This window comes from Cololabis saira, chromosome 20, assembly GCF_033807715.1.
Source record: "Cololabis saira isolate AMF1-May2022 chromosome 20, fColSai1.1, whole genome shotgun sequence".
NCBI classification, from domain to species: domain Eukaryota; kingdom Metazoa; phylum Chordata; class Actinopteri; order Beloniformes; family Belonidae; genus Cololabis; species Cololabis saira.
The window spans coordinates 14,539,351-14,566,931 of record NC_084606.1 but is presented as its reverse complement, the minus strand read 5'-3'; the positions used below and the strand labels follow the sequence as shown (position 1 = coordinate 14,566,931).

The 27,581-nt window shown below is 41.7% G+C and overlaps 1 protein-coding gene across 1 annotated transcript; it reads left to right on the top strand.

The window, feature by feature from the left end:
- The first annotated feature begins 5 nt into the window (after window positions 1-5).
- On the top strand, window positions 6-27,581 carry nectin4a (nectin cell adhesion molecule 4a). The gene is made up of 11 exons (XM_061709906.1): window positions 6-350; window positions 6,334-6,525; window positions 7,064-7,231; window positions 11,449-11,727; window positions 12,908-13,025; window positions 19,252-19,406; window positions 19,517-19,670; window positions 21,417-21,492; window positions 21,735-21,797; window positions 23,463-23,648; window positions 24,903-27,581. Exons 1-11 carry the CDS (start codon window positions 296-298, stop codon window positions 25,269-25,271), a joined length of 1,815 nt encoding a protein of 604 aa, XP_061565890.1. The 5' UTR covers window positions 6-295; the 3' UTR covers window positions 25,272-27,581.

Sequence of the window (27,581 nt, the reverse complement as noted above, 5' to 3'; positions counted from 1 at the left end):
CTGAGTCCTCTTTTTTTTTTCTTCCTAAGAGCAGACATGATGTCTTAACTACGTTTCAGGACAAAACTACTACAAAATCCACAGCTTTGACTTTCGTGATCGGCCTTTTGGATAGGATACAGCTCGTGAAACATCATCGCTCCCCTGAGGACATTCCTGCAGCGCGGGCCATGAGAGCACCTCGTGCGTTACAGCCTCCCTGTGCTTTGGGCTCACGTTTCCTGGACTGATGAGCCTTCCTCCAGCGCTGGGACTGTCCAAACGTGTGCACAGTTAGCAGTGACTGCCAAGGAGGATGACCTCTCTGCTGAAACCACTTTCACTGTGTCTCTGTCTCCTGCAGATCACTGGTAAGATGAGAGCTCCAAAACCTCACAGTCTGATCAATATGTGAACGAGTCAATGGACGCATTAATGGTGCTACGGTTGCTGAATACGGTTGACCTGGTCTAAATGTCTGGATGTGTTTTGGAGGGTCAATGTAAATGAATTAGGAGTGATATCCAGTCTGTGGCGATGGTAATATGCTTCTTCTGTCGTCCAATCAAAAGCACTGAGCTACGGAAGCGAGCTTTTCTCACGGATCAGCCTGAGCGCAGTTGCTGGAAAACAGTGGTGGTGCTCTGTGACATTTCTGGAAAAACAGGTTGCTGTTGATCAATCCTCCTCCTGATTCATAGGAACAGCTTGAACCCTACTGACACGGGCGTGTGTGTGTGTGTATGTGTGGGAGAGTTGTTTCAGCCTGAATGGGTTTGATAAATACAACCAGGCAAAAGGTGACTGTAGGTGTCACGCTGGAAGGTCGTGAAATGTCACATTTCATTACGACCTGCTATCAGGATGCTGTTTTTTTAAGGTGGTGAAGTTGCATTTGGCTGATGAGGAAAAAAGAGAGAGAGGCAGAGGAAAACGTTTGTGTTTCATCCTTAAAGGCAGGAAAGGTTGAGGGTTATTCCAGTAATGCAGCACAGGCAGATTCCACAGAAGGCACTGACCTCAAACACACACACACATATACCGTACACACACACACACACACACACAAGTTCATGAAACAAAAAAACACACCTGTCTCCACAGCACACTCACCAGGTCTGATGGTAAGTGCATGAATCATGGCCTACCCACAGCCCACAGACGCGTCTTTCATGTCAGCTGGGTGAACTCTGCTCAGGACCCCGAGCGATTACATCTCATCAGCTTAGGGAAATAAAAACAGACTTAGAGACTATTTCTCTCCAACCTCTGGGACAAGCACCTTTAAGACTTATAGCGTTGTTTTGAGGAGTTGCTAATGCCGGGAAGTCGGTTTGGATTAACAGGAACAGGGATTTAAGATCCTGTCCCAACATGAAAAGGTTCCTTGTTCCTAATCAAAGTGACCGTTTCAGCAGAATTTAATCTCCGTAACAGACAGCCCTCACGATTAGACCGTCAGGACGGTTTGATGTCATCTTGAGATGACAGAAAACAGATAAGAGAAAGATAAGATACGTTTTTAAACAAATAAAAAATAATGATAACAGCTTTATTACTTTTGATGGAGACTACTTTTTGGAATTTCACGCCGGCAAAAAAGTTTGCAACGGTGCCAAAGTCGGTCAGTGTTGGCAAACAGCCGGCGGCCAGTGTAGTGTAAGTAAGAACGATGGTATTTCAGACAGACGATGCCGACGGCCATGTTCCAGGAGGATCTGGTCTGGAACCAAATGTTACACACATATTTGAAACAAAAATGTCTGAAAACAATGTTGCTGAAGGAAAGATGCTGTAGAAGTGAATCTCCAAGGGCATCAGCCTAATCTTGAAACCTGATACTTTAAATCCTCCAAACTGTCATTCAGCATCTAAAAACAAACAAACAACAACATCAACAACAAAAATAACCATCCTGTTACACATCTCGGGACGTGCAGGAATGAGACAAAAATAACAGCTGACGTACTCGACATCAGGTCAGATTGCCTTTTAGATGTCGCGAGAACAAATAGCAACATTACAAACAAGAAACTGTACCGGATGTATTTAGAAGTTTGTTTTCAGGCTTTAAAAGCACAAATATGTGTACATGAACCAATGAAACAAAGTAATTTCACATGAACTGTTTTTTCGTATATAGGGGTGGGTATTGGGAAGGACCTCACGATACGATACGCATCACTATACTTGAGCCACGATACGATACACATTGCGATATCCCGATTATTATATTCTACATAGTTCACCGAAAAATTTAAAAATGCATTACACATCTTAAAATCCAAGTTGTATATATGTACATCAGATGATAGTGATGGATCTTAAAATCCGAGTTGCACGTTCATCAGATTATAGTGACAATTCATGGGACAAACTGAGTCAAAACAATGTTTTATTATAACTATACAAGCTAAAGTTACAACATATTTGTATATGTTTTTCATATTATTTACATCATATGAAATTAACATTAAATTTAGTATGAGGTTGCTTTAATTATGTGGCAAATGATAATAAACACAAGAAAGATGGGTACTAAAACCAAGGACAGGCACAGTGATCAGTCAGTATAGATATAAATCCATAAATAAATAAACCTCTGTCCATTATTTTTCATTTTTTAAGGACAGGCAATTGTGTTATATAAAAAATAAATTATAAAATGAAATAAAACGTGAAATAAAACCTGAGCTCAGTGCAGGGCCCTCCCAGGGTTGGTAGAGAGTGGCAATGTCCAGGACTGTGACTTAGGTAGGAGCACTGGGTGATATAATGGGAAAAAGATCGGGGATAAAAAATATATTAAAAAAAAAAAAAATCGATATTCAAATTTTTAATATCGATATTGAATCGGCTGGAAAAGTATCGCGATATATTGCCATATCGATATTTTTGCCCACCCCTATTCGTATATACTATATCTTACTATGTTTATAGTACATTTATTCAGTTTACAGTACACTTGTTCAGTTTCAGTTTTTTTTAATGTATTTTTTTTATTTTTATTTTTCATAATTATAATTTATCTTTATCGTTTATTTAGTCTGAGTTCATGTTGTCTGACTTTGAGCTGCTGTAGCACCCGAATTTCCCCTCTGGGGATCAATAAAGGACTATCTTATCTTATATGTTCCCAGGTTTTAGTGATTGGAGCTGTCGAGGTTTTTATTTGAACGTCCCAGCATTTACTATTTGGACCTGATGAATTAATATCAAATGTTTTTAGTTTTTCTGTTCCCTCCCCGCCCCCTCACCGTGTTTGCTTTTCCGTTTTGCTACGGAAACCCCAGGGGAGCAAAAGCCACCCTGGCTCTAAGTTGGGCCGTGCACAGTTGTCTAATGACCACAGTACCATTTAAGCTGCTTTTAATCTGGACTCGTAAAAAGAAATAACTCCAGGACGATTGGTTTGTTTGCAAACACGTGAGACTCTCGTACGGTTAAATATACTATTTGACAACTTGGTGATGCAAGTGTTTAATTCAAAGGGACTAAATTAATCAAATGTATCCTCAAAAATAATCTTCAATATAATACTTTCTGCTACCAAACAGTGATGTGAGGTGATGACACTACTTCTTTGTCCACGTCCTCATTTTAAGAGGCGGAAGTGAAAGTCAGGCATTAAAAGTTAGGCAAACTAACAAACAATAAGGTCATTTTCTTGATAACATCTTCAACATTGGCTGATGGACCAGGCAGCTATCTTTTATTTCAGCTAAGCAACAACCCACTGTTGCGTTCGACCAGCCTTTGAGAGTCACTCCAACCTCTGTAAACAAGTGAAATGCTCAGTCACGAGCAGCAAACATTTATTGGGCAAACGCTGCACCTGTTTGCGTTAGCAGAGCATCCACTAAGCCACGTTTGGTTTCGTTTCAGCGCAAAAGGAAACGTCCTCTTGCAGCTCTTTTTCTTTTCTTTTTTTTCTCCCTTGTCTGCATTTATATTAATGGTTAATAACAAGTTTGGTAAAACCTGAAGCATATATGCATTTTAATCTTCAAACAAAGGTTGTTTTTTTGTGTGTGTATGGGTGGTTTCCTTCACCAGCCCTGTTGGCAGCCTACTATGTTTTATTGTTTACTCAAGTAAAGGAGAAAAAAAAGTGAAAAAGAATAATATAAAAATAAAAAATACATTCTGCCAAAGAGGACTAAGATCACCGGAAATGGAACGTGACAAAGTAGGAAAGAAAAGAAAAGACAGTGATGGGTGCAGTTTGCTGAGTGTGTGATGTGTTGTAGTGTGTGAATAAATGTATAATGTGTTTGAAAATAGAGAGACAAAAGCCGGACAGGTAATAGGAAAAAAGATAAGCTGGAAAAAAAGAGGGGGGGGGGGGTATTCTGTTTATTATTGAATACATTTTGTGTGTGACGTGTGTCGTGCATGTGCAGTGTGTTGGGGATGCATGTAGGCCTGTGGGTATCATTAAGTGTTGGGAGGAGGAGGGCAGTATTAATATCCATATCTCATGTAGCTTACATGCAGGCTGCAGGGATCTATGTCTGTGTGTGTACGTGACGTGTATGTGATGGCAGTGCTGGCACAGAAAAACAGGAAGGTACCTAGAAAGTGGTGAAAAAAGGAGCATTTTCTGCCTGTGGTGAACATCATGGTGTTGCCTTGTGGCAGTGTGAGACCCAACATCCGGTGTGTGTGTCGCCTGGGCCTGACCTTTGAGTGTCTGTGCAGTCCAGACACTGAGGGAAACTTATGTCGAGCAACGAGTTAAGCCACATATCTACTTGCAGGTATCCTGCTTTCTCTCCTCCCTCCTCTGCGCCTGCGCCACGTGTTGGTTAGCTCCTCTGTGCTCATTCCAACTCCTTTTAATCGTACCTTTGTGTTTTTTAACTTAATTTCTCCGGCAAACATAAAAATGTCTCGTTCAAAGGTTCGTGTTGACATAAACGTGACAACTGAAACTAGCTCACAAACATATTTGGACATGAAACATGAATTCCAGCAGCTCAGTGGCTCAAGATGGCGGTGACAGCCTTGTCACGCGGGACGACGGCTACTAGTCCCCTATTTAAGTTTTTAAAATATATATATACATCTCCCAAAAATGTCAGACAACTAGTACAGTCACAGAATATATGGGAATTATAAACGCATGCATGCAATGCATTAAACTAAAAATATATTTTTCAAAAAGGCTGCTGTCGTTTGTTGGTGCCCAATTCCATCCCCATTTCACTCTGGCCAAATCCGAAGTAGAAAAATGCTTCTTAATAACTGATAAACCATGCATGATACTCACTGAGCAGACATTGTGGGAAAAAATGCATATTTCTCGCTAGAAATGTCATCAAACCACACTTTTAAATTGAAGTACTGCTCTGAGCGTCACATATAGCCGCAGACGGGATTACATTGGAGATGTCATACAATTTGGTGTATTCTATTTGCGTCTGAAAATTTCTCGCTAGAAATGTCATCAAACCACACTTTTAAATTGAAGTATATGCATTTTTTTAAAAAGAGGAATGAGGACGCGGTGATCAGCTAATCTGAGCGTCACATATAGCCGCAGACGGGATTACATTGGAGTCAATTGGAGCCTACTTGCGTCTGAAAGAGTTCATGTGGGTACCTTTTGCGTCAGTAGGCGTCGCCAATAGTTTGTGACCATGCTTTTCGACGCCTGCAGAGTGAGACTGTGTTACATAAACAAGTGCCTAACCGCTTTAACTTTGCAGTAAGGGAACGGTTTGACCTCATGTAGCCTGTGTGGGTGATCTTGGTCAGTCTATTGGTCTTAATGTGGCAATCGTCTGAGTTTCTGTCTAAACAAAACCACTCAGCACTTCTCAAGCCATCCTCTTAAGATTATCTTCCTTCTATCTGGTAGCAGCTTTAGCTTCCATCCGTATTGGTCTGTTTCTATTCATTTATTATCAAATGCAGACTTTGGATGCATAACAGCTGAGATCCAAGACAACACAGTCAGAACCGCTTGCCCTTCTGTCCCCACATGTCTGTGTGAACAAGGAATGAGGGAAGACATGCAACAACCAAGAAGAATAAGTCATATGAACAATCTGTGTCACCGTGTTTACAGAATCAGATAGTATACTACTAGTATGTACTATGTAGTATGTACTAAACATTTCTAGTATGCAACTGAAGCGTTTTCCTCCCATACTGGACGCAATAAGGGAATGAGTCCCTGTAGCGGATCGTCATCGCTCTTATGTGACCTGCTCCTGGTTAAGCGGGATTGTTTCCACGGCGGTTCACAGACTGGTGTACTACTGATGATGTGTACGTGCACTATGCAGTATACAGGGTTGAAAACAGGTGTTTTCAAGGGCTTTTTTGCTTTTTTGTTTTCTACGACAGTGGCCGGGGGAGACTTTGTAGATGTCCGGTCAAACAAACCCCTACTTTCCTTGGCGGATGAGGAGACCGTCCTGCCCTGTCGCTACCAGCCAGGCAAGGACAACAAGGTGGTGCAGGTCACCTGGTATAAGAAGACCGATGACGCAGACAAAGAGCAGATCATCACTGCAGACAACACCAACGCTCAGACGGGTAGGTGAACCGACTCCGGCCTGGCTCGTGCTCTTTTTCTCTTTGCAACTTCTGCTAAAAGCAAATTAAAAAAAAAATATCTAAAGATTGTATCTGTGACTTCCCCTTTTCACACAGCAAGATATCACAGTCCAGTTTGAGTAGACAAGTATGCAGAAGTGTTATGTTGTTGTCAGTCCAGCATTTTCAACAGGACTACGCACACCTCAGATCTTTGCATTGCTAATTTCTGCTTGTAACTATTTGGGAAATGAGCTTCCTGCAGGTGTGGGTGCAGACTGCGTGCACAATGCCCACAACCCTTGTGGGCATTTTGCGCGCAGTATGCACCCACACCGTTGTGGCACAACGTGATCTAATATTAGTCCCGTAGCAGAAACGCGCATGAAAGCCTGACTAAAGGGAGAAGAGAAACCCTGAAGTCTGCTTTCACCTCGCTGGACCTCGTTTTTTTCCGAGTTGCTTTTTTGACGTGTGTCTTTTCTTGTCTCCCTTGTTGGTTCTGTGCCTGTCCGCCTCCTCCTGCCTCTGCGCGCAGCCTTCGGGTCCTGGTCCCGACGCGTACGCTTCAGAGGCCCCGAGCCCACCGCGGACGCTTCCCTGGTCATAACCAACACGGAGATCTCGGATGAGGGGACGTACATCTGCCACATCAGCACCTTCCCACTGGGAAACTTCGACGCGGAGATCTCGCTCACCGTGCAGAGTGAGTCGCGACTCGGCTGCGGAGGAGAGCGCGCACAGGGATTTCTTCTTAAACACTGATGAACACAGTTACAACAAAAACATCACTGATAATGTGGAGATAATTAAAAACATTTGTTTTTTATACCTTACTTATTCATTCATGTTTCAGACTTGATGAAACGCACAAGAAAGGTTTTACATTTTTAATACATTTACTTACTTACTTACTTTACTTACTTTCTCCTCGGTAAAACTTTTGAAACCTTATCTATTTTGAATGTAGTTTATAGTATCAGCCTTGACAACACACTTGCTTATATTGCCTGGATCATTCTGCACCAGCATGTTGTCCAGTGCAGATTAAAGTGTACTTATAATAATGAATCATTTTGAAACAACATGTAATGACAAATATGTTTAATCACACCTGACTCAGCTGTTTATTTGAAGTAAATTAGAAGCTAGTAAAGCAGATAACAAAGGTGCCATTTGCCATTGATATTGATGTTTTCTTGCCCTTCCTGCTGGAAGGTGCATAAAGGTCTGAGAAAAGCATGTCATTGATTCTAAAGCTAGTGCACCTACAGATGGAGGAGGAATGGTCCTGGGTTTTTATGTAATTTCTAGGAGAGAAACAGGATTTAGGATTAGGTTTGTTTAGGTGACATGAAAACATGAACTTTAACTTCACACATAAGAATAGAATAGAATACTTTATTGTCACTATTCATGGGTACAGTGAGATTAAAAGCAGCATCACCTTTCCAGTGAAAGACAGTGCAAACAGATACAAGAAATATAAATAATATAAAAGGTTAAGGTGCATAAGGTGCATTTTTAAATAGTAAAATCAAGACGTGAGATCCTATCTACAGATAACTACACATATTTACACATGTGGTGGAATATTGCACAGATATAACAGTTTGATATGATACTCTAACCAGGCACCTTCTCCTTGTTAGGTGGTAGTGCAGTTTTAAAAAAAATGTATTTTATTTTCTTTTTATTCTTTCAATTCTTTCAAACACCTGTAGATCTAGAAAAGACAGGACCCACATGTCACAGGGGTGGTTCAAGTCCCCAATTAAATACTTTCGAGGGTGAGCAGCGCTTAGTAACCCACAACAAAAAGCAGGAGTGCAGCAACAGACATTTATTGCTCCAAGACGGTTATAAAATCAGGGGTGGGGGAGTCACTAAAAATAGAACTGTTTCTAAAATGGCCAATCCATAAAAGGTTAAAAAGGTTAAAGATGAACAGTCTCAGTCATTCTGGGCTCACTGTCCTCCAGTGCCCTCTCAGTGCCCCCTCCCTGTTGGCCCACGCCAACAGGGATCCCCGGTCCGAGTCCGCCGGGGGCTCCCCAACCACCTGGGCCCCCATGGGCCTCTGTACGTCAGTCCATCCACTCTTGTTCATCAACTCTCGTCCCACATGGGCCTCTGTCCGTCCGTTCAATCTCCCAGCTTGAATGTCTGCCTTGAATATATAAGGGGAAGGAAACCCTCCCCTCGTTCACCATTGGTCTAGGGGGGCCAGCCTGCAGTGGTTTATTGGCCACTGCAGCCGTCTGTCAGGATTCAGTTGATTGTGTTCAGCTGTGTCTAATCAACTCAAACAAAAGGTAATTGCATGTCAACTCAAAACACAGAAAAGGTTACATTTCAAACAGTAACTAACAAAACAAAAACATGCAAATAAAATGGTTAACACAATTCCAAAACAATAAACAAACAATTAGACACAGCCTGGCACTCAGCATGACACCCCCCCACAGTTTACCGTTGGCGGTCCCTGCCAACAATCCCCATGTCCATCACCAGCAGCCTCCAGCGGTTCCTTATCCCAGCAGCTGCAGCCAGCTCTCAGCAGCATCCAGCAGCCCCACCAGTAGCCTCCGGTGGTCTCGTGCCGCAGCCAGCTCTCAGCAGCATCCATCAGCCCCACCAGTAGCCTCTGGTGGTCTCGTGCTGCAGCCAGCTCTCCGCAGCGTCCAGCAGCCCCACCAGTAGCCTCCGGTGGTCTCGTGCTGCAGCTAGCCTTCAGCAGCATCCAAAAAGCCCCACCAGTAGCCTCTGGTGGTCTCGTGCTGCAGCTAGCTCTCAGCAGCATCCATCAGCCCCACCAGTAGCCTCCGGTGGTCTCGTGCCACAGCCAGCTCTCAGCAGCATCCAAAAGCCCCACCAGTAGCCTCCGGTGGTCTCTCTTGCTGCATATGGGCAAAGGTTGCATCACTGTTACGACGGGCAAACATCCTCAGGGCTTGGAGCAGAGGGCCTTCTTCAAGGCCCAACAAAAAACGGGCACCAGGATAAATTATCATTTTAAAACTTTGTGGGTACCCAGCACTGCTCACGAACTCGAATCCTGCCAACAACGCCAAATGTCACAGGGGTGGTTCAAGTCCCCAAATGAATACTTTCGAGGGTGAGCAGCGCTTAGTAACCCACAACAAAAAGCAGGAGTGCAGCAACAGACATTTATTGCTCCAAGACGGTTATAAAATCAGGGGTGGGGGAGTCACTAAAAATAGAACTGTTTCTAAAATGGCCAATCCATAAAAGGTTAAAAAGGTTAAAGATGAACAGTCTCAGTCATTCTGGGCTCACTGTCCTCCAGTGCCCTCTCAGTGCCCCCTCCCTGTTGGCCCACGCCAACAGGGATCCCCGGTCCGAGTCCGCCGGGGGCTCCCCAACCACCTGGGCCCCCATGGGCCTCTGTACGTCAGTCCATCCACTCTTGTTCATCAACTCTCGTCCCACATGGGCCTCTGTCCGTCCGTTCAATCTCCCAGCTTGAATGTCTGCCTTGAATATATAAGGGGAAGGAAACCCTCCCCTCGTTCACCATTGGTCTAGGGGGGCCAGCCTGCAGTGGTTTATTGGCCACTGCAGCCGTCTGTCAGGATTCAGTTGATTGTGTTCAGCTGTGTCTAATCAACTCAAACAAAAGGTAATTGCATGTCAACTCAAAACACAGAAAAGGTTACATTTCAAACAGTAACTAACAAAACAAAAACATGCAAATAAAATGGTTAACACAATTCCAAAACAATAAACAAACAATTAGACACAGCCTGGCACTCAGCATGACACACAACTTGAAAAAGAGGCTCCTATTATGTACCTGAGAGCGTGTAATTGGGTGTGTCGGCTAACGACCACCTGAGACAACGTTAGTTTGCAGCTGCCTGAGTCTGTGAGCTCTTCGTTGTTATGTCCACCCAACCTCATATCATGCTACATTTGCATCTGCAAGCTGCTTATTTGGTTAGTAAAACGGGCATTAATACATCAGTAAACTTTATGTCTCGTTACAGCAGACCAGCAGACTTTACTTTTTACTTTACTTTATTTATTTCTCAGGACAATGCACATTGATGAACATATATCCATATGTAAATGTGCCAGATTGTAGCACAAGGCTAGTTTCCATCTGTAGTCCAATATAGGCAAGTAAGGTGTTAAAAGCAGAAAAGGTAAAAATGCAATAAGAAAAAGAAAACAGAAACAAAGACAAGTACAATTAGTAAAGACAAGTACAATTAGTAAAATGTTAGTAGGTAGGAGCAGGCCCAAGCACACATTAGGTGTGTGTACACATTTGTTGACCTCTGAGCCACATTTTTATCTGGTTTTTAAAAGTTGTTAAAGAGGGGCATTCCCTTATGTGTACAGGTATAGAATTCCATAACGCACTACCCTTTATGGATGGTGTTTTTCTGAACGGAACCTCTACGACTCTGTTGCACACTGCTCGAGTGACCCGCGACTGTCGGTATTTAAAAAATTCCTGGACGCAAGGTGGTGCCAGGCCATGTAGGGTTTTATACATTAGACAAACTGTATGAGAATTTGCAGAAGTTGTCGAAGTTTAATAGATTGTATTTGTCCAAGATGTTGCAATGATGGTATGAGATAGGTTTTTTATCTAGAATTTTGAGTGCTTTTTTATATAAAACCTCCTCTGGCTTGAGTGTGGTAGGCCCCACCATGGTCCAGGCTGTGATGCAGTAGCTTAAATGTGAGAAAATCATAGCATGTAAAAATGTTAGGGCAGCAGTGTTTGACATGGCACATCTAATGTGCTTAAGACAAAAAACTAGTCTAAATTATATCAAATAAACCCACAAAACATTACAATTTGTAGAACTATGAATATCATCTCATGTCAATATGTGAGTGCTTTTGACTCTGTCAACTCATCCTCATCTTCCTCATCTCCGCCTCCAGCCAGCCCCATCTCCTCTCTGGACCCGGTGGTCGTGGTGGAGGGCCAGTCCCACCGGCCGGTGGCTTCCTGTCACTCCGTGGCCCGGCCGCCCCCCCGCCTCACCTGGGACACCGAGCTGAACGGCCAGAGCGTCAGCCGTTCCGCAGACAGCAGGACGGTCTCCATCAAATTCTCCCTCCACCCTCTGAGGAGCATGAATGGCAAGAAGCTGGACTGCCTGGTGTGGCACCCGGCCTTCCCGACTCCACGCAGGCTCAGAAATAACCTGGTGGTCCACTGTGAGTGGTCCCCGAACATGACACACATCTGCTCTGAGAAGGTGTTGCACTATAGCATGATCTATGTCCAGACTCACTTTTTAACTGTATTTTAGATATTAAGGCCTGGATGTCACAGAATTTTTTACAGCTAAACCACGACAAGAAGTGATGAAGTACTGATCGTCAGTTTGAAAGCCCAGAGAGAGAAACTGGCCTCTAAACTAAATATATATGGAGTAAACCCGAGCAAAGAGGCAAGAAATCTAGGAGTCGTATTTGACTGATTTTAATTTCAAATCACATGTACGCTGTGTCACAAAAACAGCTTTTTATCATTTAAAAAATATTTCTAAGGTGAGGCCGTTTCTCTCTCTAAGCAACACGGAGAGACTAATGCACTAATGCCTTCATAACCAGCAGGATAGACTATTGTAATGCTCTTCTTACTGGTCGACCCAAGAATACCATCAATCAGCTGCAACTGGTTCAAAACGCTGCAGCACGAGTTCTGACTCAGACCAGAAGGAGAGAAACACATTAGGCCCGTTTTAAAATCCCTACACTGGCTACCTGTTAGATTTCGTGTTGATTTTAAAGTTCTTTTATTAGTTTATAAAGCGATACATGGGCTTGCACCGGAGTATATTTCAGAGATGTTTTTATTCTATGAACCAGGAAGGAACTCAGATCCTCTGGCTCTTCCTTTCTAGCTGTTCCACAGAGTAGAACTAAAACATTTGGTGATGCTGCTTTTAGCCACGATGCTCCAAAACTGTGAAACAGCCTGCTGGAGGATCTGAGAGGAGCTGGAAATGTGGACATTTTTAAACATACACTCATCTCTTTGGTCTGGCTTTTATGTAGCATCAAATTTTATAGTTTTATTCTGTTTAACATTTTTTAAGGGTATCTGTTTTATTTATTTATCTATCTCTTGTAATGTTTTTATTATTATATTTTATTGTTGTGGACTGATTATTTTTTAGCCTTAATCCTTGAACTTTTATCCTTTTTTTCATTTTAATTAACTATATTGTATGTCAGTGTGCATTGGTCTCCCAGTTTTAATTTTTTTTGTTTATTACGCTTATTTTTCAGTCAAAATGTCAAAGCACTTTGTATTTCATGTACCTGGATGAAAGGTGCTATTAAATAAAATTTGATTGATTGATTTATCTCTCATCTGTCTCCCTTCTAGACCCTCCAGACGCAGAGGTGTCGGGGTACAATGGAGAATGGTTCGCTGGTTTGAATAACGCCGCCCTGACGTGCGTGAGCGGAGGAAATCCTAAACCACACAATTTCACCTGGATCAGGTACAGCAGGGCTCCCCTCCCTCTCTGGGTGTCTGGAGTTCACATGACTAACTGTCTGCTCCGTCTGGGTCCTGCTCTTGCTCTTAGACGCAGCAGACTGATGATGCAAAGGCTTCCTAGCGCTTAGGATTTTGAAATTCATGAGTTATTTGCAAAACATTTAGTGTTCTGATTCTCAGTAAAAACCATGGGTGATACAGAGTAAGGTGCTGCAAAGGTCTTGTGTGCTTCCTAGACTATCTTACCCCTGACGGTTCATGGAAACCGCTAATATAGTGCAACGGGGGTTTATTTGAAAGCATCCAGAATGTTCATGCCGGCGTAAGCCCACCTCGTACGATACATGTGCATCTCAAGTGTGTCGACCGAAGCAAAGCAGAAGATGTTGCATGCTTGTGACGGTCGGGTTACGTAAATAAATATATCGGCTGTTTCTCAATACCACGTCAAACGGGTTTGGACTCGCAGACTTGATAGCTCAGGCTTGACAAGTTTGACCCAGGAGATGGTCCTTCGAAGGACGAAAGGCTGCAGTTTGATATGACATGCATTGTGGGATACTTTACTGTTTCAAGTGTACACCCATCTCCAGCGGATCTGTTGTTGATCAGATAGGCAGAGTGAGAACGCATCCGGGGATTTCAGGTCATGCTATTGATTTGGAGCAACACCTCAGATGTGACTGATGGCATTTCACAAGCCCAGAAGAAGAGACAAGTACAGACAAGAAGACAGACTAAGAAGTGCCCATAGCCATTATGAAAACACGGAGCTGCCAACTGCTGCTATCAAAGGCAACATTTTTTCAGCAGATTAGTGGCACTTTACAGGGTTCAGTCAACTGCTGCTGTCGCTCCGCCGGCGGGGTTCGGACGTTTGTCTCTGCCTTCGCGGGAATCAGTCGCCATATTTGTTCTTTGCATTGATCTGTGCTTGTCAGTGGTCCGTGCTCTGAAGTGTCACCTTGGCACAAATGGGTCTGAATGGTGTCTGAATGGAAAGTAAAGGAATGTTTTAACGGTTACATTTTCCCTCCCTCCTGCACACAAAACAGGATTTGTGCCCAAGAGCATCAATAAACTCCAAGTTAGACGATGCATTAGATTAACTCCAAATAAAATTCTCACGCGTGAATGTGATAAAGTAGCTTTCAAGCAGGTACAATCATTTGCAATGGATTTTGGAAGAAATTAATGAAACAAATTACATTGTTCAATTTACAGTTAAAGGTTTAGTGTGAAGTGTTTGTACCTCAGTAGTGCAAAAAATATATATAAATAATAGAATAAGAATATTTTTATGGACAGATCCATAGTAATGGCCTATTGCCAGCTGTTAAAATTATTCCATAATTTAATAGCAGTAATTTAAAGGAGCTTGAGGCAAGAATAAGAAATGAGACTCATTAGCGCCACGACGGCCGTCGGGGTTACAAGAGACAACAGCGAAGCCGGCACGGGAGAACGCGCATGAAGCGTCATTTGACGTCACATCCGCAGGACAGCGCGGGAAATTTGGGCCCGTAATTGCAACACATTTTGCAGCACACAGCCTGTTCAAGGCAACGGAGAGATACACTAGAGGGCTCATTCCTTTTGGTTTGGAACGCTTCATCTGACATTATTACTAGAAAACTTAAAACGTATACGAATTTTTTTCTTAAATCCTGCCTCAAGCTCCTTTAAAGGAACGTTGTGATGTACCCATAAAAAGAGGTTGAGAAGGATGCTCGCAAAAAACAAAGATGTCATCAACGTCTTATGTGAAAGACTAAAAAATATGTGAAGCCTACTTCAGCTTAATCAGGGCTACTTAAGTGAAATATAATATAATATATAATAATCCTTAGTTATCAATATATATCTTATGAAACCCACTGAAATGAGTCCTCTGCTCTTAACGCACCACTAGTTACACCAGGAGCAGTGGGATGTCATTCCGGCGTCCAGGGAACTAATATCGTGCAATGAATTACTTTTTCAATTTCTCAAGTACTTCTCAATTCACACTTTTAGTTCATGATGATCACATGCACACTAGATGGAAATAGCTTTTGACAGTATAGGAGGAGGAAATTCCCACTTTTTCCAGTCAACTAGCCCTGACATTGTCACCTCCCAATCCCAATCCCGCTGTGGGACTGGGAGGCGACAGCTTCAAATGCTGCTCGTGTCTTATCAAATGCAACATGCTGCTAAGATCTAAACCCAGACGAGCGCTTGCCTCAGATGCGTGACTTCACATGGTGACAGTTTAAGCCATATCCTTTCGTGCATTCAATATTTGCAGGGTGTGGCAAGGCTAGAAAACATGTGTGCGACGGCTCCTGTCAAACTAGGACAAACGACATCTCAGCCTGCAACAGAGAAATACAGATATAATGGACGTACCTACTCCTAAAGCAGAATGAGAATGGGTTGTTTTTGCCAGATGATGATGTAGGTATTAGTTGTTATTAGTCAGAGAAACACACCCTGGGAAGAAGAGTTTGTGAGTAATACCAGACTCACACCGTCTACACATTCAATATGCGCTGCAGATCTCTTGTAACAATCAAATTCTTCTTACTCACAAAAACACACACACACACACATCAGTGAGGCAGCTACAGCGGAGGGTAAACCTGTTGTCAGTAAATGGCGGCAGGTGAAGTAATAGTTGGTGTGACAGTATCGTGTTGCGACTTGTGCCGAGAGCAGACAAATGAGACAGTTTCACATGACGGAGGGAGAAGGGGTGGGAGAGAAAGGGAAAGGGATGAGCAGGAAGAAGAGAGCTGGACTCGTGGGAGCAGGCGGGCAGGGGGAGGTACGGGTGGGTGGGTGTGTTGTGTTTGTGAGGGGGACGTGTGCATTTGTTTATCACGGAGATGTGTGAGATACATATGTTAAACCAGGCGGTTCCTCTTTGCTGTTGTGTTAAGCCGCGTTTATACTTGCAGTTCAGAACGCGTACGCGAGACGCAGGATACGCGTGACGTCACGTCTCGCGTATCCTGCGTATCCTGCGTACATTTGACGCGTCGACGTGCACGTTCTCAAAAAGACACTGAACGCGTACGCGACCTGCAGTTCTCGCTCTGGCCGCTAGTATCGCTGTTCCCGGTCTGATCCCAGCTGGCACGACTATGCTGCTCTCCCCTGGAGAAAGTTCCCCGTGCATATATTTATGCAATATTTAACTTCCCCCCAGGGTTTCCGTTGTCCGGTAAAATATGCCGAAGTCCGGTATTTTATAATCTCTCCGGTCAAAATACTCACTGGTGCTGCGGGACTAGAGTCCCCGGGAGTACCGCGGATGGCGAGCCCCGGCCGCCGAGCCCCGGACAACCCCCGGTGGCCGAGCCCCGGTGGCCGAGCCCCGGCCGCCGAGCCCCGGTGGCCGAGCCCCGGTGGCCGAGCCCCGGTGGCCGAGCCCCGGCCGCCTAGCCCCGGCCGCGGAGCCCCGGCCGCGGAGCCCCGGCGGCGGAGCCCCGGCGGAGGTACGCGCCGAGCCTCGGTGCCTCCCGGAGCCGGGAGGAAGCGGAGCCGGGAGCCGGGAGTCAATTGACGGGACTTATTTTATTTTAAATACTCTGTTTTTCAATAAAAATACTATTGAATGACTTGCAAATGAATGACTTGGAATCATATTAGGAACAATACATTTTTTTACCATGTTAATCTTTCTTATATTGACATCTACTTCTCCATATGAACCTAAAATTAACTGGATTTATTGTTTCGTCATTCTTGTTGAGATGGGTGAGGAGAATGCTGGATAAATTAGTCTGGAAAGACTATCCACTTTTGATAATAAGCAATAATAATAAGATAAGTCCTTTATTACTCCCTCAACGGGGAAACTCACGTAGCAGAAGTACACACACACACACACAGGGAAGGGGGTAAAACAGTAATATAAATAAGTAATACACATTAAAAAAAGAGTAATAATAATAATAATAATGTTATGGTTTTCTTTAGCTTCCTTCTAGGCACCCAGAGCTTTACAGAGATCATTATTCATTCACACACATTCTCCCCGGTGGTAGCTCCGTCTGTAGCCGCAGCTGCCCGACAGACTGACGGGAGCGTGGCTGCCATATCGCGCCAAACGGCCCCTCCGACCACCACAAACATTCATACACACTCATACACATTCACACGATGTTATAATCTCCTACATCATCCAATATTGTCCTGTAAAAGTGTTCGTTTTTCTAATCTGCTACCGCTGCTGCTGCTACTACTTCTGCTACTTAATATAAGTAGCTTTTCCAACTGTTGCTCTGCTTACTGCCCCCTATCGGTCACCATCGGTATGACAGGCTCTACTCGGGTGTTACGCGACGTACGCAGTGGAGCATGAACAGACACAAAGCAGGCTACGCAGGCTACGCAGGTTACGTGCGTAGAGTATATTTCCGGCTTTACAGGTTCTCTGAGAGGTGTGTTGACAGTACGAGACGCTCATATGTGAAAAGGAAGTTCAGCTTCCTGTCGAGCACAGACGAGCATGCGTGTTCTTGATGAAATCTTGGGTAGTTCACAGGCAGACTTTGAGTGAAAGGCTTTCCCACAACAAGATTTTTTTGTCTGATTGTTGTTTGATTGTAAAGTTGTGTGGTTTTAAGAAGTCCTACATTTACAGTATATCAATCTGACTGTGGCCTTTTAAAGAAACTTGGGCGGTGCCGCTCAACAGCTGCTGAAACGTTGAGTTAAGCAATGTTTCCTGCAACTATTAAAATACATGTTGAACAACAGAAAACAAACTGTACAATGGAAGACACTGTTCTCTAAAAATGAGGAAACAGTTCGTAGCGTAGTGCATTTGTATGTCCTGTATTTGCGGTTCATTGGTGTTCATATCTTTCCGGGGAAGACCAGAGTTACAGCTTATCTTCCTCAGTCACTCTGCAGCTCCCTTCTGCCTGTCTGCAGCCGTATCTGGTTGTCTTTTGTTATCGCCCCTGAACCCTCCCGTACCCGCATGCCTGTTTTACTGTGGTTTTGCTTTGTGCAACAGATTCATACATTTGACATTTTGTATAGGATTTTTATCTCTGTGCATCTGCATTGCAAGTTTCAATCATGGTCGTTTGATTCTAACGCACGGCTCTTCATCCAGAGTCAGTCTTTTGGCTATACTACAGTAACTCAAAATAACACCATTGATGTACAAGGGTTATAATAATCTGTTGCCACACTATATCCAGAAGCTGTTTCAGCAAAGACAGAGTGTATATGAACTGAGAGGAAGCTGTATGTTCACAAAAACAAAGTGTTTCAGTTTATGGGGTTAATCTGTGGAATGTTTTGGAAATGGAAATTGAAGAATGCAGTACATACCAAATATATAAAAAAATATTCAAGAACAAGATGCTCATTAAGTATGATCGTATTGTATGAGTGTTTATGTAAGTGTCAAAACTTAAATAGATAATAGGTTTATACAGTTTATTGAATGTATTTAATATACACAATGTAACGTTCTCACTCGGGTGTAGATGACCCAAAGCTAAACGTTCAGCTAAACCTTTGTCCAACCTCAATAAGAAATGATGACAGAGGCGTGGAGTGGCGTTTCATCAATTATATTGAAGCTTGAATGTGTAAATGTGTGGTAAAAACTGCAACAGAAACATACAGAATCAAATTAGAAGATGAACCAATGCTAATGTCTAGCTAACAGATCGTTGTTATGCTAATAAAGTTCCCATCAAAACAATACACAAAGAAACAATATTAGCAAGAAAATGGTCAGCAAGATACAAAAATAATTATCTAATATATCAAACTTAACTTACAGCATTGCTTGTACACAATTGAAATGGTGAGAAGAAGATAGAGCAGGATAATAACGGCTGGTCTGACCGGAAGTATATGAAATGTTTTTCTTTTAATTGATTTACTGCTTTGTATGGTATATGTAGGAGCTGACAGAAATTGATTATAAAAGGGAAGGCGTAATGAGCTAAGCTTCAGCCTACACCTTTTCAGTCTTGTTTTGTTTATATATTTTGGTCTAATGCAATGTTAGCATTAACTTCATGTTTATTTGGGTTTTTTTCTTTTCTTTCATTTCTTTTGTATTTGAATTATTAATTTGGAAATGACCGAAATAAATAAACAAACAAACAAACTCTTAAGATGCTAACAAACATTCAAGAAATACGAGTACCCTATGAGTTCCTTTAAACAGTTGAAAAGCGTTGGTCTTATAGTGTGTGTTTTGCCTGCAGAGTTGGTGGGGAGCTGCCAAACGGCACCGTCCTCCATCCTAATGGGACACTGGCTTTTGGGCACCCCCTACTCTCCTCAGATGAAGGCACCTACCGGTGCCTGGCAGAGAATGAAGTGGGCAAAGCCACGGCGGAGGTGAAGATTAGTTTGACAGGTACTGTAGATGACAGCGCTGTGCCCGCAACACGCTCACACCTCTGATTATTTTTTAAACTACTGACATACATGGATGTGTATTTATTCCCGACCTGTCTCCTTTTGCAGCGCCTCCTCGGCAGTCCAAAGAGTTTGAAAACACATTCCTGGTTGCAGGCGTGGCTGCTGGGGTGCTGATCTTGATGCTCGTCATTGTGATCGCCATTGTTTGCCGCCACAAACGGAAGAACAAGAAACTAAAGAGGGAGCTGAATGAGAAAAAGTATTATATTACATGATTTTAACTAAGATAAGATTTTAAATTTAAAAAAAACTCAGTAGGACAGATTGACTTTAAGTGTTAACTGTTTAGCAAATCAAGGCTATGAATTAAGGATACAATGATGCTCTAGAGCTTGTTATGTAACACACACACTATACCCCAATCCTGAAAAAGATGGACATTGTATAAAATATATACAGGACTTTCTCAGAAAATTAGAATATTGTGATTTTCTGTAATGCAATTACAAAAACAAAAATGTCATGCATTCTGGATTCATTACAAATCAACTGAAATATTGCAAGCCTTTTATTATTTTAATATTGTTGATCATGACGTACAGCTTAAGAAAACTCAAATATCCTATCTCAAAAATTAGAATATTCTGGGAATCTTAATCTTAAACTGTAAGCCATAATCAGCAATATTAAAATAATAAAAGGCTTGCAATATTTCAGTTGATTTGTAATGAATCCAGAATGTATGACATTTTTGTTTTTTTAATTACATTACAGAAAATAAAGAACTTTACTACAATATTCAAATTTTCTGAGACAGTCCTGTATATATATAAAAAGACACTGCAATGATTTGCTACTCTCATAAACTCCCATTTTAGTCGCAGAAGAGCATAGACGTAATTAAGGACACTCAAATGTTTAAGCTGAGGATATATACTATCCTAAGAAAAAGATTAGGTAGCTTTGAATTTGGTGTCAACAACACATCTCAAAATAACCAGCAAGGGTTTGCCCCTGAGTCGTATCCCACGTTGTTTAATACCGTACCGGAGAATTCACTTCAAGATGCTCCAGATGCTTTCAGTGGGTGAAAGGTCTGGACTGCAGGCCGGCCAGTTCAGCACCTGGACAGCTCTACTACGTTAACCGAGGTGTTGAATCTAGCATAGTCCTGCTGAAAGATGCTTCATTGAAAAAGCCAGTGTCTGAATGGGAGCATATGCTGATTTAAAAGCCTCTTAATATCTTTAAGCATTGATGTCATTCCATTGGTACTAATGGTTCCCAAAACTAATTTAAAATCTTCATTCATCTGACCAAACAATAGTTTTCCACTTTGCTGCAATTTATTTTGTGTGAGCTTTGGCCCAGAGAAGATGGGGGTATTTCAGATCCTCCTCATATATGGTTAAGTTTTGCTGAGCCCATTCAGTAACATGACAGAATTATGCAGAATTATAAAATCTTATTGATATTATTTATTGCACATGATGGATTTGAAGTCTTAATGAGTTTACACTGAGGGACTTTAGTCTGGAATAGTTTCACAGTTTGCTGAAGCACCTTTAGACTGATGAACCACTGCTCATTTTTATTTCTCAGAGACTCAGCCTCTCTAAGATGCTCTTTTTATAACCAGTTATATAACTGGCCTGTTTCCAGTTACCTTGATTAGTTGCAAGGTATTCCTCCAGGTATTTTTTTTCACTTTTCTAGCTTTTTTTTCTTTTGTCCCAGCTTTTTGAGATGAGTTACTGCCATCAAATTCAAAATGAGCTTGAAAACATAATTTCTCAGTTTCAGCCTCTAATGTGTTTCCCAAGTTCAGTTTTGAGTAAAATATGGGTTTATGAGATTTGCAAATACACAGCTAATTTTGCATTTCCAGTGCATACTCAGAAATATAACTGTATGTGGATTTATGACAGATTAATTTACAACTGAAAAATTCTGTTCAATTTTTGGCTAAGTTAACTTTGTAACTCTTCTCTTTCTCGTGTCACAGGGAGGAAATAAGTACTCTCTCCAGACAAGCTTCGTTCAGGAGAGTGAACTCTCTCAGCACTGATGCCAGATTAACGGTAAGAGTATTGAATTAGTCTTTTCATTCTCAGGACTTTGTGCTTCTGCAGCATCAGTTTATGCAGCATCAGTTTATGCAAACACAGTTGGTTCCTTTTATTTCAAACATATTTTCAATCATTCTGAGGCTCGAATGTTGGTTATAGTTTAACATCAATCACTTTTCCAGATACTTTATGTTTTAAAGTATGTACAAATTTGACTTTGTTTCAAAAGGTTTCTACCTTGTTTTTGATTGCAGATAGATGAAAGTATCCCTCTGAAGGTGGACGGAACCCTGCGGAACAGCTTCTCCTCCCTCGGGGTCAGTTCAAGCATCTATGTAAATCTGCATGCAAGGCCACGGCCTGCAACTGAGAAGTTCTGAGCTTCAACAGTTCATTTCAGTTGGAGGGCTTCTCAGTCATTTATAATATTAACACAATGTGCTGCTGAAGACCTTTCACATCCTTCTAAGCTCTTTTTTATTTCTTGGGACGTTTGGCTTCTTCGGCGGTTTAAGTTTATTGAGCATCTCATCTATCTCAATGGACATAAAAGGATTAGTAAATTGCTAGATAAGAAACTCCAATGATGACGTATGGTAAACTAGCCAGCTATAGATTAGCATTACTAAGGATATGTACAAAGTTAGGCTACTACCAAAACAACGTGATCTGCAATTCATTAGCACTGAAACTCAGCTGTAAATCATGGTTTTTGTTTGTTATTTGTTTTTTAATTGAAGGAGTCCAAAGATATCTAATTTTCCAGTAAAGAGAGGATAAAACACCAAGAGGGAACGTAACTAAAAAAAAGGGCTGTTTGCCGATATTTACAATCTTATTTGAGCAAAAAATAAAAAAATAGTGCTTAACAGAAACAATTTGTTCAGTTATCTTTTGGCATCACACTGGTGAATGCTGCAATAAGACAATATTTGAGGTTTTCTGAAATACTAGATCATTTTCAGATAATTAGCTACTTTTGTTCTCTTGATATTTTTCTTGTCAGTTTATTGATTCAATTAAACCTTTTTTTAAATTCTATTAATCGGATATTACTATTTTTTATTCCTGAAGTGACTTTTGTTACCTTTTAATTCAATTCAATTCAATTTTATTTATATAGTGTCTATTACAACAGAGGAAGTAAATTTTTCCAATGGTAAAAAAACTGAAATTTGATCAAAAAAATTTGAAAGTTGGAGGGGAATCATCTTTCCAAAGTAAAAGTATGCATTTCTTAGCGAAGTATGTGATCATAATTAATATCCTGCTTTTTTTCCGGTCTAACTGAAGATCCAGTGTGTCATTTAATAAATACAAATTGGAGCTTAACTCAAAATTAATTTCTAATACTGATTGTGTGAAGGAATGAATTGATTTCCAGAAACTTATTAAAAGATCACATTCCCAAAACATATGTACAAATGTTCCATTGATTCTTTTACATCTTGGACATTTAGAAGAGATATCCTTTCAAATTTTGTGCATTTTAATTGGAGTTAAATACAGTTTGTGAATACATTTAAAATTAGCCTCTTTAATTTTATTACTAGTAAAAGGAAAATGTATTTTTTCACATATATTTAACCAAGTATTTTCTTCAAAGCAAAGCTATGTTTGAAACAAACTATTATAGTCTATTGCTGTAGATGCAGCTATGACTACTGACTCTAACCCACTAGAGTTTACACTTTTTACTTCACCAGCGTAGCTGTGCCCTCTGTGCACAGCCCTTTTAAGTTCATAAAACTATATTAGTTGTAGCTTTAAACCTGTTCGCAATAATGTTTAGCAATCCTTCCTTCTTGTCAGCTAACTGGCACAGAGGCGTATTTCCTTAGACATCAGTTTCGTTCTGTTATGATTTAACAACTGACTGACAGATGGCCTGCTGTACCTATTGCATGCCCTAACAGGAAACCCTGTTAAAATCTAATTGTCGCACCTGTACATACTAAGAATATACTTTCCCATGTTTCCAGGAGCAGACTCGCTGCCGTGACAGCAGATCTACTATCTCAGGTGGGCGGGGAGGAGTGGGGGCGTTCGACTCTCTGGGCAGACCATCTCTGTACAACAACTCCCGCAGGGGGAGAGAAAGGATCCTGGACAGGGACGAGGACAACCGGCTCAGGGTTGAAGCCTATGTGAGAAATACCATCTCCTTGGTAAGTGTGTCACACTGGATTTGTGCATTTGAACACGTCCAAGCTTGATTTTCCCTAAATGCTCGATGCCTCTCACCCACTTTACGAACCACTGCATGCCGACCTGATGACAATACCATTAATACATCCTTTACCGTTCAGTAAACTGTTTCACTCTACAAACAAGGAAAATAAGTGTTACACAACTGTATCTCACCACTGCTCCATGTATCAATCATTAAACTGGTTTAATCAGCTCAAGAAGACAATACCACTGGCTCCAACTCACATTCAAATGTATCCACTTTAGTTAGCCATCTTACTTAAAACAATATTTGATTCCAATTTCAATTTCAATTTTAATTTTCAATTGATTTATTTAAAAGGGACAGTGCATATTAATTAACATTTACATGTAAATATGCCAGATTATAGCCATAGGCTAGTTTACATCTGTAGTCCCTTGGCAGATTGATGTTACATTTCAATTATAAACACATTAAAAATAGAATAAGAAAAAAACAAGACATTCACAATACAAATACACAGATCATTCAGTGGTAGGTGGTAAGAAGGAAAGTGCTTACTATAAAGTTCTGATGCATTGATAAAATATTTATTGCACAAATTTAAAGAATGCTAATCTAAATTGCACAATGTCCTTGTAAAATATAAAAAATATTAGATAAACTGCTGCTGTGTATCAATAACTTTTACAAAAGTACTAATGACGATTCCTTAAACATCCTCATATTCTCTCAGACACACTCAGCAATCCTTCCTTTTCGTTCCTTTGACATTTAAAGAAATTGGCAGACGTGCTTTTAAGTTCAAAGCCCCATGAGATTGGAACAACCTACCTATCAATATAAGAAAACTTAATTCATTACATCTCTTTAAAAATTCACTATTTTCCAATCTCAATAAACCATGTTGCCTCTAGTTGTGTTGCCTTCTCATTTGTGTCATTTTTTTAAATATATTGTATAATATTCATGATGACAATTACTATTATTAATATTGTTGTTCTTGTTGTTATTACTGTGTTATATGCAGTATTTACTTGTGCTCTTCGGGTGTGGTAGGTCTTGGGGACTGGTGTGTGTGGGCCGGTTTGTGTGTGAGAGCCTTATGTATCATGTATGTTGTATGTGACTGTTTTGTACTGTGTTGTATGTTTTATGTTGGACCCCCTCGAAAACGAGATGATTCATCTCCAGGGGCTATCCGTTAATAAATGTAATTAACAAACATTTCTTCTCTATTTCTTTGCAGCAGGAAAACTGTTTCCACCCCCCTCTCATGCCAACCACCTTCCCCATGGTACAAGCAACGGAGATCATGAGACAGCGGAACGGCAGCGCCATTATCCCCTCCGATGGGGGATCACGTCAAGGCAGCGTCGTCAAAAATAACCAGCATCCTCCTGTGAGCGGCCAGTACCCACAGGTCACCGATGACGAGGATGAGGTCGATGAGGGGTTGGGCGGTCCCGCCAGTCAGGAGCATCCTGATGACCAAGACAGTGAGACCAACAGCTTCCCTCTGTCTGAAGAGCACAGTGCAGTGCTCTCCCACATGAGGACCAGCCCCCCTATGCGCCTTCCCCATGCCTCCTTCATCCACAAGGCTCAGATTGTGTAACAGCTGTCAGGAAAGCAGCAGAACTGGACACCGGCGGTGGTTTTGGAGGTGACAAAGTCCAAAACACAGCAATATAGTCTATGGTCATTTTCAAAATATCCTTGCTGCACCTTCTATCTGATATACTTCATGGGAACAGGAAGCATTCGCTAAAAAGGAAAAGAAAAATCATCAACAGAGCATTTCAGCTTTCTGCATACGAGAAAAAGATCTCCCGAGATTCCTGGTGCAGCTGCTGCGGCATTGAATCCCAGAGATTTTTACAACGCAGGTGTGGTATGAATCGACTGTAACTGGCAGGTGAATGTGGCCGACACACCTTGTGAGGAGATATCGAAAGCGTAGGACACCCAGAACGGCAGGAGGCTGTGGGAACTTTCATTAGTCAGGAAGAGAGAGATTGCACCACCTCCACACGTGGGTGGAGCCCAGTGTGCAGGTAACTGTGTGTGGGATGCATTTCCTCACACTCCATGGAACTGATCCAGAGCTTTGGTTTCTGCGTCCCACCTGACACACGCATACCTCCGTACTGTCATACTGTCTGTGTGTCTCCACCGCAAGATGACGACACAAATCTGCCGTGCACTGATCTGTAAATCTGTACAAATGTTTATAGGAAATTCGCTTCCGTCATTGAAAGGCTCTCTAAGACTATCCAGTTGTTTCTACATGTGAGGTCACATGTGTTCCTTCTCAGTGACATCTGCATAACACAGCTACGTAGCTGTTTATCAGCCTTACACGTATCTAGGATGTCATGAAACACCTCCAGAAACATTCAGTTACACCTATGCTGAGAATTTTGTGTATTTATTTACAAAAGGACAATACAAAGTGGATTGAAGCTGTATACAAGTAGCTTCTCTCACCAGCACGGGCCGGTTTAATAACGGACAGGTCAGCAGTTTATCACAGGACTCCCTCTATTAAGGGCCCGTCTCCCTGCAGACTGTGGACCAGTCGGGGGAACTCTGACATCAATCTTCTTCTCCTTTGTTTTTTCTTTATTACGTTGCAAGAGTGTGTCTGAATTTATAAATGCATGTGAACTGTTACAGAAGCAAAAAGGAGAGTGGCACAAGCACGAATATGCTGCACCTCCACTTGCAGGAATGATAATGTGTGTCCTCTGCCAGCGGGAGGTTTTCAGCCTCCACAACGGCGTGTCAAGGTTGAATGTGACCTGGACAATTTTTCAATGATGCGACATTCCCAAGTGGGTATTTTTTATCTGCAGACTGCTGGTTTTTATCCTTTTTGTTTATATGTGATATGAGTATTGATGGGTTTTGTTACGTTGCTGATAGGTGAAACAACGTGTCACAGAGGATATGAAAATAGTTTTTACCTTCTGGCAAGAATGAAGTATTATTGCGTTCTCCATCGACACGTACACAGCTGTTGTGTTGTTTTATCCCACCACAAATAAACCTGTCATCAGGAAAAGATTCATATGGCTCCAGACAAGGTATACTTTGAGCAAGATGAATGATTGTTGTATCCGTAGCGAGCTGCGCCCCCTCGTGGTTACAGCTGAAAAGACAGGGAGCTCACTGAGTCAAACTCCCAAATACTCTGAGTTACAAATTTTACTGTGATCCTAAACATCTCTCTGGTCATCATGGGCCTGTATTTTCATTTATTTAGGGGAGGGGGGGGGGGGGCGCAAATAAGGACATCATGTTGGTAAAAGTAAAAGTGTATGTATTTCTAAAGTTATCCAGATCGTTAGACTTTTGTATTTTAGAGGATCATCTTTTCTTTCTCTTTACTAATCTGAATGCTTGCTGGTTTGATATTCTTATCACAATATCTTTTTTGTTTTTTCCTCATGCTGATGGTCTTAAAGCAGACTGTATTTCATCCTGGGTCACATAACTTTTATTGACATTACATAACTGCCTCAGCATTTCACTTTCAACCTCAGGGAAGGGAAGGTGGTCTTTAATTAATTTAAAGACCACCTTCCCTCTTCATGAGCGTTTTCTCTTCTTGAACCTTGTTTTTTCTCCAAACCTATCACTTCACCACTAAACTGTTGTAGGAAATGGTTTCATTTGAGTTACTGGCATCCAGTGGGTAGATGCCGTCACCAAATCTTGATGCATGTTGGGACATGTAGTTTTGGTCCACGTACATCTTTCAAACCCCATGGAGTTGTATTACAACTGTGTTTTCATGCTTTTGTGGGACTAATAAGATGAGGTCGTGTGCAGGATTTGCCCCGAGACCCTTGAGTTTTACACACACACCTTGAAGGAAGCTAGTGGTCTTAAAAAAGCTCTCAGATCTAGCAGTTCTAGTGGT

Bases quoted from the DNA above. Each gene is read 5' to 3' on its own strand.
- nectin4a (XM_061709906.1), top strand. From the start codon at position 296: ATGACCTCTCTGCTGAAACCACTTTCACTGTGTCTCTGTCTCCTGCAG. The intron at 6,526-7,063 runs GTAGGTGAACCG...CTCTGCGCGCAG, and splicing joins CAACACCAACGCTCAGACGG to CCTTCGGGTCCTGGTCCCGA. The intron at 13,026-19,251 runs GTACAGCAGGGC...TTTTGCCTGCAG, and splicing joins CACAATTTCACCTGGATCAG to AGTTGGTGGGGAGCTGCCAA.